Raw genomic sequence first — 17,651 nt, 5'->3', positions numbered from 1 at the left:
TTGGTTAATGTTATGAAGTCTGCTAATAACAAAATGAATGTTAAGCTGCACAAACACACAAATAGAAAAAGTTAATGGTTTAAATTAATGTACACACAGTAAAACCACAAGACAAGCTACGCTTTCACACACAATACTGACTGTCAAAAATCATTTACTGTTTTTCTGAGTGTGTGGTTAGGCACGATCCTAAGAGCACCAGCTTTAATTGCAACAGCTCAATATTTCCAACATGTACATTCAAAAAGTTCGCTGCTGTACATGTGACACTTCGTGGGTTACATGACTGAATCCATGTTCTGTAGAGTGCTTCAACTTTTCCCATAATAAAGCCAGTTACATACGAAATCACTGAAGAGCTTCGCACTTTTCCTTGAAAGACAAATATACTTTCTGCCAGCATTATGACACAATCTGTAATCAATGAAAGAACTAAATTAAATGTGACAGATTAAACTCAAAACTTGTACTTTTTTGCAAGCTACCTTTTTAAGATATATCAAACAAGTGTGGCATCAAAATTTTAAGTAATGACATAAATGGGTGGTCTTCTGGCCCCTACATTTTTCTGGGTGGCAGGTCCTCAGCATTAAGTTTTGAAGGAGAGTGTAATGCTTTGCGATTTAAGAAAATCATCGCCCATTCTCACAAGTGACATCATTTTGCACAGAAGGGAATTTACTTTGATAGTAATGCTTCTGAAACCAACATTCACAATAGTTTTCCCATGACGTTTTAGAAAACTAACCAGTTGTGACATCACATTCATCAAAACAAGGCCCAGGAATGAGGCGTATTGAAAGCAATTTGTTGTTACAAAGTATTGCAAAGTCTTTAACAATGCTGTTGGCAGATGGTTGTGTGTGCAGTGTTTCGTTGTTGTAAATGGCGTTTTCTCTTGGCAACTAAAGTTTTATTTTGGTATTATTCTCTCGTTTGGGTCACTCCATGTCAAATCAACCAATTGTACCACATGATTTGAACCATGACCTCTCAGATTTGGATTTTTTTTCAGGTAATGTACACTAGCTTAAATTTCAAATTTTTCTGACCTTTAGTTTTTGAGTTCCAAGTGTTAAAAATCAAAAAAACCTCTGGAATGAATTTTCACTCTGCAGCGGAGTGTGCGCTGATATGAAACTTCCTCAAAACTGTGTGCCGGACTGAGACTCGAACTCGGGACCTTTGCCTTTTGCGGGCAAGTGCTCTACCAACTGAGCTACCTAAGCCCGTCCTAACAGCTTTACTTCTGCCAGTATCAAAAAAACCTCTGTTTTTGATCAATAGATGATTTGTTTTAAAATGCTGTAGCTCAAAAACTATACACCCTAGAGAGCTCAAACTTTCACCATTGTTTTCCTCTGAAAATTCCCTTCAATTCGATATGTAACATGACTATGCTACCTAAATCTGAAAATTTTAAGCTATTAAAAAAAAACATTTTTTTGAAATTTCCAACATATGTACCCTCAGACTTTTTTATAAAAATTATGTTGTCTAATCTAATTGACTACATGCATGCAAAATGTCAAGATGGGATCTCAATGGGTTCTTGTATAAAATAATATCTCACCACTGCAATACACACTACTGAGGTGAAATCCTAACAAACTTAAATTATGTTAGTCTTTTTATGCAACATTACCCTCTTATTGTTTGTTAATTCATTAAATGATATAGTGTTGTTTTAACTTAATGTTCATGATTGTTTCAAGTATGAATCAGAAGGAAGTGAACACATTTTAATTGGTAATATACGTGCTACAAGTTAAAATTTTTAATAAAGCCACTCACCTTCAACCTTAGTTGTATTTTGGCAGAGATTATCTTTTTCTTGGGTTGCCAGTGTTATTTTTAATCATTCACTACAAGTTCCTTATATTAGAAATTGGCATACAAGTAATTTCACTTGGGAAAAATATTAACTTGTTGATATTTGCATGGATAGAACTGTGTTTCTAATACTAATTGGTATTTACAAAGTTAATACACATGGTATTTACACAACTTAGTGTTTAATGAGGGTAGGTGTAAAATAATTTAAACAACCTTCTTTTATGATCTATTAAGATATTTTTGCAAAGCAAGAGAAGACAACTTCATTTCTTTAGCACTTAAAGTGTAGGTTCTTCCTGTAGCTGTTGTTGGATTCACTGTTTGTAAAAGAGTATTTCCTGGGACATCTAACATATATCTTGGTTGTGGATAGTAAAAAGACTGGGCTGGACCCTTAGGGTGTAATAAATTTATTTGGTACATATAGTATTTTTCTTCAATGCATCCTTGCCACCAAGAGTCGTCATATGCTACTGTCACAAAACCAGCAGCAATATTTTCCATATGTGACGGTGTTATTTGGTTCAGTGTTGTCACATATTCAAGAGACTCATCCACACTTAAATGATAAGGCTTGACAGCAATTTGACTCTGTGGAGGGTTTATATGAATGAAACTTTTGTGTTCCCACAATCGCTTTTGATTCACTAAAACGAGGAAGTAAGTATTCTTTGGTCAGTTCAGTTCATAGTCCTCTGTTGTGCAATATTCAAAGTCAATGTTTTTTGTGTGTTCCATGGCAAATACATATAAGCAATGTGGGTGTTAAGATTTGTTGGTCATATGGCCTTTGAAAGCTGGCTTTAGCAGCTAGCTGCTTAACAGTTCCACCAAGGCCAACACATGCACTCTTGCCATGGGATATTGCAAAGAACTCGCACTCTGCCTCAACTTCAAAAACAGTTTTATGCAAATGAAATTAAGGAAGTTTTTCTTATTTTTATGTTGTGCAGTGCTGCCATCAGAAAATAAGTAATCTTTTTAAGTACAAAATGCAAGGTTTGCTTTATGATTTCTAGCAGTTTTTTCTGGACTATACAGAAAGTGACTGTATTATGTTTAAAGCAATCAGATATGAAGACATACTGCAGACGTTTTAGTTTTCCTTCCCATTTATAATATATGGTGAAAAGATGCAGTGTAGCTTGGGTGGTAGTCCAGTGCAATGATTGTACACTCCTGGAAATTGAAATAAGAACACCGTGAATTCATTGTCCCAGGAAGGGGAAACTTTATTGACACATTCCTGGGGTCAGATACATCACATGATCACACTGACAGAACCACAGGCACATAGACACAGGCAACAGAGCATGCACAATGTCGGCACTAGTACAGTGTATATCCACCTTTCGCAGCAATGCAGGCTGCTATTCTCCCATGGAGACGATCGTAGAGATGCTGGATGTAGTCCTGTGGAACGGCTTGCCATGCCATTTCCACCTGGCGCCTCAGTTGGACCAGCGTTAGTGCTGGACGTGCAGACCGCGTGAGACGACGCTTCATCCAGTCCCAAACATGCTCAATGGGGGACAGATCCAGAGATCTTGCTGGCCAGGGTAGTTGACTTACACCTTCTAGAGCACGTTGGGTGGCACGGGATACATGCGGACGTGCATTATCCTGTTGGAACAGCAAGTTCCCTTGCCGGTCTAGGAATGGTAGAACGGTGGGTTCGATGACGGTTTGGATGTACCGTGCACTATTCAGTGTCCCCTCGACGATCACCAGTGGTGTACGGCCAATGTAGGAGATCGCTCCCCACACCATGATGCCGGGTGTTGGCCCTGTGTGCCTCGGTCGTATGCAGTCCTGATTGTGGCGCTCACCTGCACGGCGTCAAACACGCATACGACCATCATTGGCACCAAGGCAAAAGCGACTCTCATCGCTGAAGACGACACGTCTCCATTCGTCCCTCCATTCACGCCTGTCGCGACACCACTGGAGGCGGGCTGCACGATGTTGGGGCGTGAGCGGAAGACGGCCTAACGGTGTGCGGGACCGTAGCCCAGCTTCATGGAGATGGTTGCGAATGGTCCTCGCCGATACCCCAGGAGCAACAGTGTCCCTAATTTGCTGCGAAGTGGCGGTGCGGTCCCCTACGGCACTGTGTAGGATCCTATGGTCTTGGCGTGCATCCGTGCGTCGCTGCGGTCCGGTCCCAGGTCGACGGGCACGTGCACCTTCCGCCGACCACTGGCGACAACATCGATGTACTGTGGAGACCTCACACCCCACGTGTTGAGCAATTCGGCGGTACGTCCACCCGGCCTCCCGCATGCCCACTATACGCCCTCGCTCAAAGTCCGTCAACTGCACATACGGTTCACGTCCACGCTGTCGCGGCATGCTACCAGTGTTAAAGACTGCGATGGAGCTCCGTATGCCACGGCAAACTGGCTGACACTGACGGGGGCGGTGCACAAATGCTGCGCAGCTAGCGCCATTCGACGGCCAACACCGCGGTTCCTGGTGTGTCCGCTGTGCCGTGCGTGTGATCATTGCTTGTACAGCCCTCTCGCAGTGTCCGGAGCAAGTATGGTGGGTCTGACACACCGGTGTCAATGTGCTCTTTTTTCCATTTGCAGGAGTGTATTTCATCTTGTACTACGAAGGAGTAGTTTTCTGCAAAATCACAGCTGCCTACTACATGGCCTTCAGTTAATTTGTCCTTGATTTCGCTGTAGTATTCTTTCTGCTGACTAGCTATAAATGAATGAGTTTTTACCTTCATTAGAGTGTCCAAAAACTCATCCATAAAGTCATCAGTACTTTTTACTACAGTTTCCATCAAACACCTATCTACAGTTACCCACGTTTTGTAGATAACTTCATCAATCATATCGTCAGTGAACTTTGCATTCAATAGATCTTAGAGTCTAGAGACACCAGGACATTCATTACAAATATCCATAAAACATTGTTGCGATGGTGGATTGCACATCATCTTGACTAGGCAGGAATGATACGATTTCAAATCAGTTTTAGCTCCATCCAAAACAAAATTTTGCATCTTAGCACCATTCATCATTAGCTTAATGTTTTGGTGTAAGGTACACACACAAACAGTATGTGTGCCATTTCGTCCAGCCAGGATACAGTTCCTTGCTGTTAATTCACAAAACTTGGAAAAGCCAATTTTGTTTGCAGGGATCTTTTCCTTCATACATAGATACATATATATACAAACTTAAATAAGTACATTTATTTTATATGAAACATTCTAGAAAAAATAAATATAGTAAATAATCGTATTTTATGTTTGATATATTACCACATACACGGCACGGCATACACTACGACTACACCGCTCTATACCACATCACTTTGACAACTTAACACTAGAACACAGTACAATATAGAGCACTCGCAAGTTCTTTTGCTATGATTATTTCGTACACATTTTAATGTAGGGTCGAGGCCCCACTTACAACCACATTACTGACATGTTTTTAGGTTTTATCATATTTAACTTGTAAGAAATGAAAATATAATACTTAATCTTACCTCTCAATACATTAAGTTTCTTCTGATGCTTTGGACAACATGTAGAATACAAAAAACAACAGATTGTGTGTTGCTTAAAGAAAAACACGATATAACTTCTGCAACACAGATCTTTTCATTAAATGGTGACTTCAAACAAGACCAAACAAAGAAATGTTTCTATAGACAATTGAATAGCACATTTCATATTGCTTATTATAATCTATGGTAGGACTGGCTGGTATTCCAAAGGAGCTTAAAATTGCACCTGTTACATCAAGGTGGCCGTAAGTGGGGTAGTGGCCAAAACTAGAGCCTTGACCCTATATGAAAATCTCACGTTTTTTATACTAAGAAGTGAATGTGGTATAAAATCTTAAGATTCTGAAGTTATTATTTTTTATATATTTTATTCTCGCACTAAAATATCATTTAATGAATTAACAAACAATAAGAGAGTACTGTTGCATAAAAGGGCTAACATAATAATTTAAGTTTGTTAGAATTACATAGGCCTACCTTAGTATTCATAGCCTAGAAATAGTCTGCTTTTCACCTCACTAATGTGTATTGTGGTAGTAAAATATTACTTTATACAAGAATCCATTGAGATCCTGTCTTGAAGTTTTGCAAGCATTTAGTCAGACTGGACAACATATACAATTTTTATAAAAAAATCCGAGGCTACGTATTTTGGAAATTTCAAAAAAAGTTTTTTGGAAGTTCAAAATTTTCAGATTTCGGTAGTATAGTCATGTTACATGTCAAATTGAAGGGAATTTTTAGAAGAAAACAATGGTGCAAGTTTGAGCTCTCTAGGTTGTATAGTTTTTGAGCTACAGCATTTTAAAACAATCATCGATTGATCAAAAACAGAGGTTTATTTGATTTTTAAACCCTTGAAACTCAAAAACTAAAGGTCAGAAAAATTTGAAATTTAAACTAATGTTAGTGCGTACATTACCTGAAAAAAAAAAAAAAAAAAATTCATCCAAATCTGAGATATTCAGTTTCGGACTGTTGGTTGATTTGAGATGAAATGACCTGTTTATGTTTTATTGCTTATTCTGCAGTGGCGGGCTAAAGCAAATTTTTTTTTTGGCATATCAGTTTTTACCGATCAAAATTAGAAAAATTTAACTGAAAAATAAGATAATCAAAAATTCCTGAAATACTGAAAACTCCCGGGGCTTCTAAATTTCCCCCAGATGAAAAAAGTTTTGGGTTTCGTCTCGATTTCTCAGTTGTTCAGGGACATACACACCCTGTTAACCCCTTACACGAACAATCACTTCACAAAAGGAATCAACACGTCACCAACACTCAAACAGCATGCTGATGTCAATACAGGAAACATTTGACCTTCTGACTGATTGCAGTACGATATTTCCACCAGTTGCTAGAACGTGGAACTATTAGTCAGCATACTTCACGGTCAATGAGCCGTAGTTTGCAACTAATTTACGATTTTTTTCATGTAGTTGTTCCAGAGAGAGCATCAGGGAACGATTGACAGCACCAGAGGAAAGAAATACAGCAGTCGAAGGCTGGGTAGCTTTGAGAGATGAAATAGTGAAGGCAGCAGAGGATCAAGTAAGTAAAAAGACGAGGGCTAGTAGAAGTCCTTGGGTAACAGAAGAGATATTGAATTTAATTGACAAAGGAGAAAATAAAAAATGCAGTAAATGAAGCAGGCAAAAATAAATACATATGTCTCAAAAATTAGATCAACAGGAAGTACAAAATGGCTAAGCAGGGGTGGCTAGAGGACAAACGTGCAGATGTAGGCACATATATCACTAGGGGGTGAGATACATACTGCCTACAGGAAAATAAAGAGATGTTTGGAGAAAGGAGAACCACTTGTATGATTATCAAGAGCTCAGATGGAAAACCAGTTCTAAGCAAAGAAGGGAAGGCAGACGAGTGGAAAAAGTATGTAGAGGACCTATAGAAGGGTGATGTGCTTGAGCGCATTATTATGGAAATGGAACAGGACGTAGATGAAGATGAAAGGTATGATACTGCATGAATAATTTGACAGAGCACTGAAAGATCTAAGTCGAAACAAGGCCCTGGGAGTAGACAACATTCCATTAGCCTTGGGAGCGCCAGCCCTGACAAAGCTCTACCATCTGTGAGAAATATGTATGAGACAGGCGAAATACCCTCAGATTTTAAGCAAAATATAAAAATTCCAATCTCAAAGACAGCAGGTGTTGACAGGTGTGAAAATTACTGAACCATCAGATTAATAAGTCACAGCTGCAAAATACTGACACGAATTCTTTACAGAAAAAATAGAAAATCTAGTACAAGCCAACCTTAGGGAAGATTAGTTTGAATTCCACAGAAATGTTTGAACATACGAAGCAATACTGACCCTATGACTTATCTCAGTGGAGAGACTAAGGAAAGGCCAACCTACGTTTCTCGTATTTGTACACTTAGAGAAACCTTTTGACAATGTTGACTGGAATACTCTCTTTCAAATTCTGAAGGTGGCAGGGGTAAAATACAGGGAGCGAAAGGCTATTTACAATTTTTACAAAAACCAGATGGCAGTTATAAGAGTTGACGGGTGCTAAAGGAAAGGAGTGGTTGGGAAGGAAGTGAGACAGGGTTGAAGCTTATCCCCGATGTTTGAGCAAGTAGTTAAAAAAAACAGGAAAAAATTTGGGGTACGAATTGAAGTCCATGGAGAAGAAATAAAAACGCTGAGGTTTGCCATTTACATTGTAATTCTGTCAGAGACAGGAAAGGACCTGGAAGAGCAGCGAAACATAACAGACGGTGTCTTGAAAGGAGGATATAAGATGAACATCGACAAAAGCAAAACAAGGATAATGAAAGGTAGTTAAATGAAATCAGGTGATGCTGAGGAAGTTAGATTAGGAAATGAGACACTTAAGTAGTAAATGAGTATTGCTATTTGGGGAGCAAAATAATTGATGATCGTCGAAGTAGAGAGGATATAAAATGTAGACTGGCAATGGCAAGGAAAGTGTTTGTGAAGAAGAGAAATTTATTAACATTGAGTATAGATTTAAGTGTCAGTAAGTCTTTTCTGGAAGTATTTGTATGGAGTGTAGCCTTGTATTGAAGTGAAGCATAGACGATAACTAGTTTAGACAAGAAGAGAGTAGAAGCTTCCGAAATGTGGTGCTACAGGAGAATGCTGAAGATTAGATAGGTAGATCATGTAACTAATGAGGAGGTACTGAATAGAATTGGGGAGAAGAGGAATTTGTGGCACAACTTGACCAGAAGAGCTCGGTTGGTAGGACACGTGAGGCATCATGGGATCACCAATTTAGTAGGTTGGTTTGTGGGATTAAAGGGACCAGACTGCAACGGTCATCGGTCCCTTGTTCCAAAACTTAAAAACTACCACACAGAGTAAAAAAACGGATAATAGAGACAACAGACAACACAGGACAAGAAAAACTCAGACAAAGAACAGATATAACAAATTAAAATCACACGGAGTGTGGCGGTGGTTGGCCGACCATAGAATAAAAAGGAAAAGCCAACCACCGAGAACACATTAAAAAAAATGGTTCAAATGGCTCTGAGCACTATGGGACTTAACTTCTGTGGTCATCAGTCCCCTAGAACTTAGAACTACTTAAACCTAACTAACCTAAGGACATCACACACATCCATGCCCGAGGCAGGATTCGAACCTGCGACCATAGCAGTCCCGCGGTTCCGGACTGCGCGCCTAGAACCACTAGACCACCGCGGCCGGCAACACATTAAAAACTCAGTTTAAAACCGTAGGCCAAATGCAAGAATCAACACAAAACAATAAAATAAAACATAAACACTCAAATTAAATGATAAAAACCCCCTGCCTGAATAAAACGTAAAACTAAGCCAGCCATAGCAGGGTAATCAGTTCAAAGGGCAGGGAGCGTATCAGGCAGCGCAAATGTCTGCCTGACCACAGCTAAAACGGGGCAGGCCAACAAAATGTGGGCCACTGTCAAAGCCGCCCCGCAGCGACACAGAGGAGGGTCCTCCCGACGCAGTAAGTAACTGTGTGTCAGCCAAGAGTGGCCAATGCGGAGCCGACAAAGGACGACTGAGTCCCTGCGGTTGGCTCGCATGGATGACCGCCACACAGTCGTCGTCTCCTTAATGGCATGGAGTTTATTGGGTGTGATCCGATTGCGCCATTCAGCGTCCCAAAGCGCAAAAACTTTTCGGCGGAGGACTGCTCGCAAATCAGTCTCTGGGAGGCCAATGTCCATAGATGGTTTACTGATGGCCTCTTTCGCCAGGCGGTCAACATATTAATTGCCTGGGATACCGACATGACCGGGGGTCCACACAAAGACCACAGAGCGGCCGCAATGGGGGCAAGAGTATGCAGGGACTCCTGGATAGCCATCACCAGACGAGAACGAGGGAAACACTGGTCGAGAGCTTGTAAACCGCTCAGGGAATCGCTACAGATCACGAAGGACTCACCTAAGCAGGAGCGGATATACTCTAGGGCACAAAATATGGTGACCAGCTCAGCAGTGTAAATACTGCAGCCAGCCGGCAATGAACGTTGTTCGGAATGGTCCCCTAGAGTAAGCGCATAACCGACACAACCAGCAACCATCGAGCCGTCAGTGTACGCAATGCCAGAGCCCTGATGCATTGCAAGGAGGGAAAGAAAGCGGTGGCGGAAGGCCTCCAGAGGGACTCAGTCCTTCGGGCCCTGTGCCAATTCCAACTGAAGGCAAGGGCGAGGCACACACCATGGGAGTGTACGCAGCGGTGCCCTGAAAGGAGGCGGAAGAAGTAAGGCCCCAAGCCCGGAGAGAAGCTCTCGGACGCGGACCGCGATCGTACTGCCAGCCCTGGGTCGACGTTCTGGAAGATTGACGTGTGACTCTGGGAATAGTAGCCGATAGTTAGGATGCCCAGGCAAGCTGAAAACATGGGCAGCATAAGCGGCCAGCAAACGTTGGCGCTGTAACCACAGTGGAGGGACACCTGCCTCCACTAGTATGCTGTCCACAGGGCTGGTATGGAAAGCACCAGTGGCAAGGCGTATCCCACTGTGGAGGATTGGGTCCAGCACCTGCAACGCAGATGGGGATGCTGAGCCATAAGCCAGGCTCCCATAATCCAGACGGGACTGGCTTAACGCCAGGTACAGCCGTAACAGGGTAGATCGGTCGGCGCCCCAGCGGGTGTGGCTCAAGCATCTCAGAGCATTTAGATGCCACCAACACGCCTGTTTAAACTGCCGAATATGAGGCAGCCAAGTCAGCCAGGCATCAAAAACTACACCCAAAAACCTGTGGGTCTCCACCACAGCAAGGAGTTCGTCGGCAAGATAAAGCCGCGGCTCAGGATGGATCGTTCGGCACCGGCAGAAATGCATAACGCGGGTCTTGTCAGCCGAAAACTGAAAACCATGCGCTACAGCCCAAGACTGCGTCTTGCGGATAGCACCCTGAAGCTGACGTTCAACAGCTGCAATGCCAGGAGAGCTGTAGTAAGGCAGAAGTCGTCAGCATACAGGGAAGCGGAGACAGAATTTCCCACCGCTGCAGCGAGCCTGTTTATTGCGATTAAAAACAGGCAGACACTGAGGACATATCCCTGTGGTACCCTGTTCTCCTGGACTCGGGAGCAACTATGAGAGGCCGCGACATGCACGCGGACGGTACGATACGACAGAAAATTTCGGATAAGGATCGGCAGAGGGCCCCGAAGACCCCATCCATGAAGCGTAGAAAGTATGTGATGACGCCATGTCGTATTTTACGCCTCCCGCATGTCGAAAAAGACAGCGACCAGGTGCTGACGGCGGGCAAAAGCAGTACGGATGGCCGACTCCAGACTCACCAGATTGTCGGTGGCAGAGCGGCCTTTACGGAACCCACCCTGAGACGGAGCCAGAAGGCCCCGAGACTCCAGTACCCAATTCAAGTGCCGGCTCACCATCCGTTCGAGAAGCTTGCAAAGAACGTTGGTGAGGCTAATGGGGCGGTAGCTGTCCACCTCCAAAGGGCTCTTGCCCGGTTTCAAAACGGGGATGACAATGCTTTCCCGCCATTGCGATTGAAACTCACCCTCGACCCAGAGACGGTTGTAAAAATCGAGGAGGCATCGCTTGCAGTCCACTGAAAGGTGTTTCAGCATCTGACAGTGAATGCGATCTTCTCCAGGAGCAGTATCAGGGCAAGCGGCAAGGGCGCTGTGAAATTCCCACTCACTGAATGGAGCATTGTAGGATTCAGAATGGTGGGTGCAAAAAGAAAGGCTCCAACGTTCCATCGGCTCTTTAATGGAGTGGAAGGCCAGTGGGTAATTGGAAGAAGCGGAACTAAGAGCAAAATGCTCTGCCAAGCTGTTGGCAATTTCGTGGGAGTCTGTACAAACTGCTCCATTCAGTGAGAGCGCAGGGACACTGACAGGGGTCCGATAGCCATAGAGGCGTCGGATCTTGGCCCAGACCTGCGATGGAGAGACATGGAGGCCAATGGTGGACACATACTGCTCCCAGCACTCCTGCTTGCTTTGGCGGATAAGGCGGCAGGCCCGCACACGCAGCCGTTTGAAGGTGATGAGGTGTTCAGTGCAGGGATGTCACTTGTGATGCTATAGCACCTGCTGGCGATCTTTAATCGCCTCAGCGATCTCGGGCGACCACGAAGGCACAGTCCGCCGCCGAGGGGACCCAGAAGAACTGGGAATGGCAGATTTTGCGGCAGTAACGATGCTGGTGGTGACTGCGTGAACCACCGCATCAATGTCGTCACTAGAGAGAGGCTCTATAGCGGCAATGGAGGAGAACAAGTCCCAGTCAGCCTTATTCATAGCCCATCTGCTGGGGCGCCCAGAAGAGTGACGCCATGGCAGTGACAGAAAGATTGGAAAATGGTCACTACCACACAGGTCGTCATGCACACTCCATTGGACAGATGGTACGAGGCTAGGGCTACAGATCAATAGGTCAATGGCGGAGTATGTGCCATGCGCCACACTGAAGTGTGTGGAGGCACCATCATTTAAAACCGAGAGATCCAGCTGCGTCAATAAATGCTCAACGGTGGCGCCCCGACCTGTTGCCACTGAGCCACCCCACAGAGGGTTATGGGCGTTAATGTCGCCCAGTAACAAGAAAGGTGGCGGCAATTGGGCTATCAGCGCAGCCAGGACATGCTGCCCAACATCACCATCTGATGGAAGGTAAAGACTGCAGACAGTAACAGCCTGTGGCGTCCACACCCGAACAGCGACAGCCTCTAAAGCTGTATGTAGAGGGACAGACTCACTGTGAAGAGAGTTAAGGACATAGATGCAGACGCCACCAGACACCCTTTCATAAGCTGCCCGGTTCTTATAATAACCCCGATAGCCACGGAGGGCGGGGGTTCGCATTGCTGGAAACCAAGTTTCCTGAAGTGCAATGCAGAAGAAAGGGTGAAGGCTGATAAGTTGGCGGAGCTCAGCTAGATGGTGGAAGAAACCGCTGCAGTTCCACTGGAGGATGGTATTGTCCATGTCTGAGAAAGGCGTGATGGGACTGGGAAGGCAGATTACGCCGCTGGGTCACCTGCTGCCTCTGAATGAGCACCTGTGCTAGTGCTTTCCACGGTGTCTGAGGGACCGGCGAGATCGAGGTCCTCAGCGGACGCCAGAATATCCACCTTGTCCTCAGACGCAGTGCTTGTAGGAACCGGTGGGATGGGTGCCACCGCAATGTCGTTATCCTTGGGGACTTTCTTCTTCTTCTGTTTCTCTCGCTGTGCCTTCGGTGGTTCAGGCTTGGAGGGCTTCACTGGGTCAGTCTCAGGGACGGACGATGACCGTGAAGCCCTACGACCAGGGACTGGTGGTTGTTTCAGCCACTTGCGGGTGTCCACTTTTCCACTGGTCAGAACTTGCGAAGGTAGGTCCCCAAGGGACCCCTTCCTGGCGAGAGTAGCCGAAGAAGTCTTACTCCTCTCTGGCGGGGAAGGGGGAACTGATGTCCCTGATGGTTGGGCGGGTGTTGCTCCTGAAGAAGATGGAGCAGGAGCAACAGGGAGTGAAGTGCCTCCCACAACCGAGGGGGCCATTGGATTCTGACAGATCTTAGAGCCAACGATAAGTGACGATGGGAGAACCGTTGTTGCAGCAGCCGCATAGGTCGACGTCATTGCCTCAGGATGGAGCCGCTCATACTTCCGTTTAGCCTCGGTGTAGGTCAGGCGGTCCAGGGTCTTATATTCCATTATCTTTCGTTCCATCTGGAATATCCTACAGTCCGGCGAGCAGGGGGAATGGTGTTCTCCGCAGTTAACACAGATGGGAGGCGGAGCACATGGAGTATTGTGATGCAAAGGACGTCCACAATCTCGACATGTGATGCCGGACGTACAGCGAGATGACGTGCCCAAACTTCCAGCATTTAAAACACTGCATCGGAGGAGGGATATATGGCTTCACATCACAGCGGTAAACCATCACCTTGACTTTTTCGGGTAAAACATCACCTTCGAAGGCCAAGATGAAGGCACCGGTGGCTACCTGATTATCCCTCGGACCCCGATGGGCGTGCCGGACGAAGTGAACACCTCATTGTTCTAGATTGGCGCATAGTTCATCGTCGGACTGCAGAAGAAGATCCCTGTGGAATATAATACCCTGGACCATGTTTAAACTCTTATGGGGAGTGATGGTGATGGAAACATCCCCTGTCGCAAGTGAGCAACCTCCGTGACTGGGCAGAGGATGCTGTTTTGATGAGAACTGACCCAGAGCGCATTTTGGACAAGCCCTCCACCTCCCCGAACTTGTCCTCTAAATGCTCCACAAAAAACTGGGGCTTGGTCGACATAAATGATTCCCCATCTACTCGTGTACACACGAGGTACCGGGGTAAATAATCTCCACTGCCTTCTTTGGACAAACGTTCCTCCCATGGAGTGGCCAGGGAGAGAAATGATCTCTGATCAAATTTCTTTCCATTGAGGTTAGGCCTCGATCGCTTAGACTGCTGGTGGAGGCCCACCAGCGAGACATGATGTACCACACTTTATTGCGGGTCATCCGCCCTGATGCCACCCACTCCGACCGGGGGCTCTCCCCATGGGCGCCACCCAGTCGCAGCAAAGACTACCTGGCAGGATGGCCTTTGCCGAGAGTCCCAATGCCCCAAAGGGATAGGCATCTACTCCTCGGCATACGTGGGGTGGTAGCAACTAGGCATCAGCAGTGCGATCCCTGTGTAGACAGGGGGCTACCACCAAGAGGGTACATGACGACCCCACCACAACGGACTGGCTACCATGCTGGATGTCGGGTGTCGAAATATCCATGTACATCACGAGGGCAAAGATGGAAGTGCACAATGGAGGGAAGGGATGCTATCCAGAACACACTGCAGCGGATGTGGCCGGAAGCTCGATGTAAGTCCAACTCCATGAAAATATCAGGTGTGCCAGATCCTAGGGCAAGATGGATAAAAGATGCACCACAACGGGTGTCCTTCCCCAGATGGTACGCACTAACGGAAAAATTTGGAAATAGAGTGGTCAAACCCCTCAGGGGACCATCACATTAAAGGCCAAAACAGCTGAGACTCCTTTTAGTCGCCTCTTATGACAGGCAGGAATACCGCGGGCCTATTCTTACCCCCGAACCCGCAGGGGGGTCACCAATTTAGTATTGGAGGGAAGTGTGGAGGGTAAAATCGTTGAGGGAGACCAAGAGACAAATATACTAAGCAGGTTCAGAAGGATGTAGATTGCAGTATGTAACTGGAGGTGAAGAGGCTTGCAAAGGATAGAGTAACATGGAGAGCTGCATCAAACTAGTCTCTGGAGTTAAGACCGCAACAGCAACAACAACAGTTCAGTAATAGTCACCCTGTATGTTTTGTACGTCAGAGATGCTCGGCACTGGGCTGCATATTCCTTACTACTAGCTGAGTTCTGACTGAGTAATTCAATTACATATGTTGGTGTGGCTTTCTACCCAAGTTGAAAGTAAGGGTATCATTTCCTGTATCATAATGCACAGGAAGTCGAAATCATTGAATGTTAATCATCTATCCCCCACAGAATCACTCCCTTCTTCCCTCTCTCATTCTTTCATGCAAACAATTTGTGGCAAAGAGAAAATTTAAGGGACCTCTGATTGAAACTTTCCCCTTTTGGTGAGGTTTGTTTACTGCATAGTGTCCATCATCGATGTACATATACTTACACATCACTTCACAACCATTTAGTCTAACGTCTAACCAAATATATATCCTTTGTGATTAATGAAAATGTTTTCAGACTGTCACTTTACTGGTTAATAGTTTTGACTGCTTAGGATGTTTAATACTGCTTCAATGATATACTAAAGATCGTAGTTTAAGAAGGACACAATGAAATGGCCTTACAGCAAATTAACAGTGAAATGGCCTTACATCAAATTTCCAAGTCAGCAGGTTAATGCGTAATATTCTATCCCATTGATTTCTGTATACTGTGTTTTAAAAATATTTGCCTGTCAGATACCTGTGCTGGTACATTTCTTATAATCCCTGCTTCCTGATAGGGCAGGGAACACAGTATGGAGGCCTAGTGAATTCCTTTTGGATGTTGCTCAGAAGACTGAAGCTTTCACAATCTACAGATGGCCGGTGCTGACTACTTGAGAGTCCTCTAAAAACAACTAATAAGAGCAATACAGCCTTAACTTATCACACCCTGCTCAAATGTAACATTATCACATGGAAGGTCAGTGCATTCCTGCAATCATAGTGTTCAGGGTAAAAACAAATGCAGGTCAGTTATTGGAATGCCGATCTCCATAAGCGGTTTCCATGTAGACAATTTGGCCAGCCTGTCAGCAAGTTCGTTGCCTGGTATCTTGACGTGTCCTGGGGTCCACACAAACGCCGCTGAACAACCGACCTTTTTAGGGCATAGATGGACTCCTGGCTGGTCGCTACCAAAGGATAACGAGGGTAGCGCTGGTTGATAACTTTCAGGCTGCTCAAGGAGTCAGTACACAAATGAAACGACTCCCCAGGGCATGAATGGATGTGCTCAAGAGCACGAGATATAGCCACCAGCTCCGGCTGTTCAATATGTCCTCCATGGGCATATGTGAAGCTAACATGGGGTTAACTGAGGCCTTTGGGCCATGCGAAACCTCCAGGCACAGCCACGGCCTAGCTGTACATCATGGAGATGTATGTGATTGGTCCTCGAGTATAGGTGGTAAAGGCAAAAACTCCAGTTCAGATAGAAGCAATTGGACGCGAACTGCTAATTTGTAAGCCATGACCTGGGCTGCCGATGTGGGAGATGAACCGCTGTGGGTGGGAAAAAGAGACAGCGATTTGGATGTGCAGGAGAACTATGAACATGTGTAATGTAACTGGCAAGCATTTGTGCACACCTGACCTGCAATGGAGGGACTCCAGCATCCGCAAGGACTCGTCCTAAAACCTCCTGTTGCTAGTCGAATGCTACAGTGGTGCACTGGGTCGAGTAAACGCAACGCTGAGGGCGCCGCCGTATCATAAACCAGACTCCCATAGTCAAGGCAGGATTGAACAAGGGCTCTGTATAGCTGCAGCAGCGTAGAGTGATCTGCACCCCATTTGGTGTCGCTCAGGCAGTGGAAACCATTGAGGTGCTGCCAGAACTTCTGCTTAAGCTGATGAAAATGAGGAAGCCAAGTCAATCGCGTGTTGAAAACCAGTCTTAAAAATCGATACGTCTCCACTACAGTGAGGGGATCATCAGTGAGGTAAACTTCTGGTTCTGGATGAACGATATGACACTGACAGAAGGGCACAACACACGACTTTGAGGTCGAAAACTGGAAGCCATGGGCTAGAGCCCATGACTGCACCTTGTGGATGGCTTCCTGTAAGCGCTGCTTAGCAACACCAGTACTGTTGGAGCAGTATGAAATGCAGAAGTCATCTGAATGCAGAGAGGGTGAGATGGACGACCCTGCTGCACTTGTATAATGTGCCACGGATATGATGTCGCCAGGTAGTGTCAGATGCTTTTCGTAAACAAAAAGGACGGCAACAAGGTGTTGGCATCTGGAAAAGGCTGTTCAGATGGCAAACTCTAGGGACACAAGATTATCAGTCGCAGAGCGACCCTGGCAGAAGCTGCCCTGACATGTAACCAGCAAGCCACGTGACTCCAGGACCCAACCCAACTGCCAAAACACCATACATTCCAGCAGCTCACAAAGAACATTGGTGAGGCTGATAGTTATCCACATCAAGCGGGTTTTAGGCAGGTTTGAGCACAGGCATGATGGTGCTCTACCGCCAGTGCGATGGAAAGACGCCATCACACTAGATCTGGTTG

General features: G+C 45.3%; 1 protein-coding gene across 6 annotated transcripts in view; it reads right to left on the bottom strand.

Annotated features, from left to right (window-relative positions):
* LOC126427289 (zinc finger protein 99-like) overlaps positions 1-17,651 on the bottom strand; it is a 159,092-nt gene that overhangs the window by 9,750 nt on the left and 131,691 nt on the right. Inside the window, exon 4 of one of the 6 annotated variants that reach the window (XM_050089571.1) lies at positions 159-414. The exons of the other annotated variants lie outside the window; for them this stretch is intronic. Coding sequence (XP_049945528.1) covers positions 159-414 — 256 coding nt within the window. The remainder of the gene's footprint in view (positions 1-158; positions 415-17,651) is intronic. 6 annotated transcript variants of the gene reach the window in all.

The sequence above is a fragment of the Schistocerca serialis genome, chromosome 11 (assembly GCF_023864345.2).
Source record: "Schistocerca serialis cubense isolate TAMUIC-IGC-003099 chromosome 11, iqSchSeri2.2, whole genome shotgun sequence".
Lineage (NCBI taxonomy): Eukaryota > Metazoa > Arthropoda > Insecta > Orthoptera > Acrididae > Schistocerca > Schistocerca serialis.
This window is presented reverse-complemented; position numbering and strand designations above follow the sequence as displayed.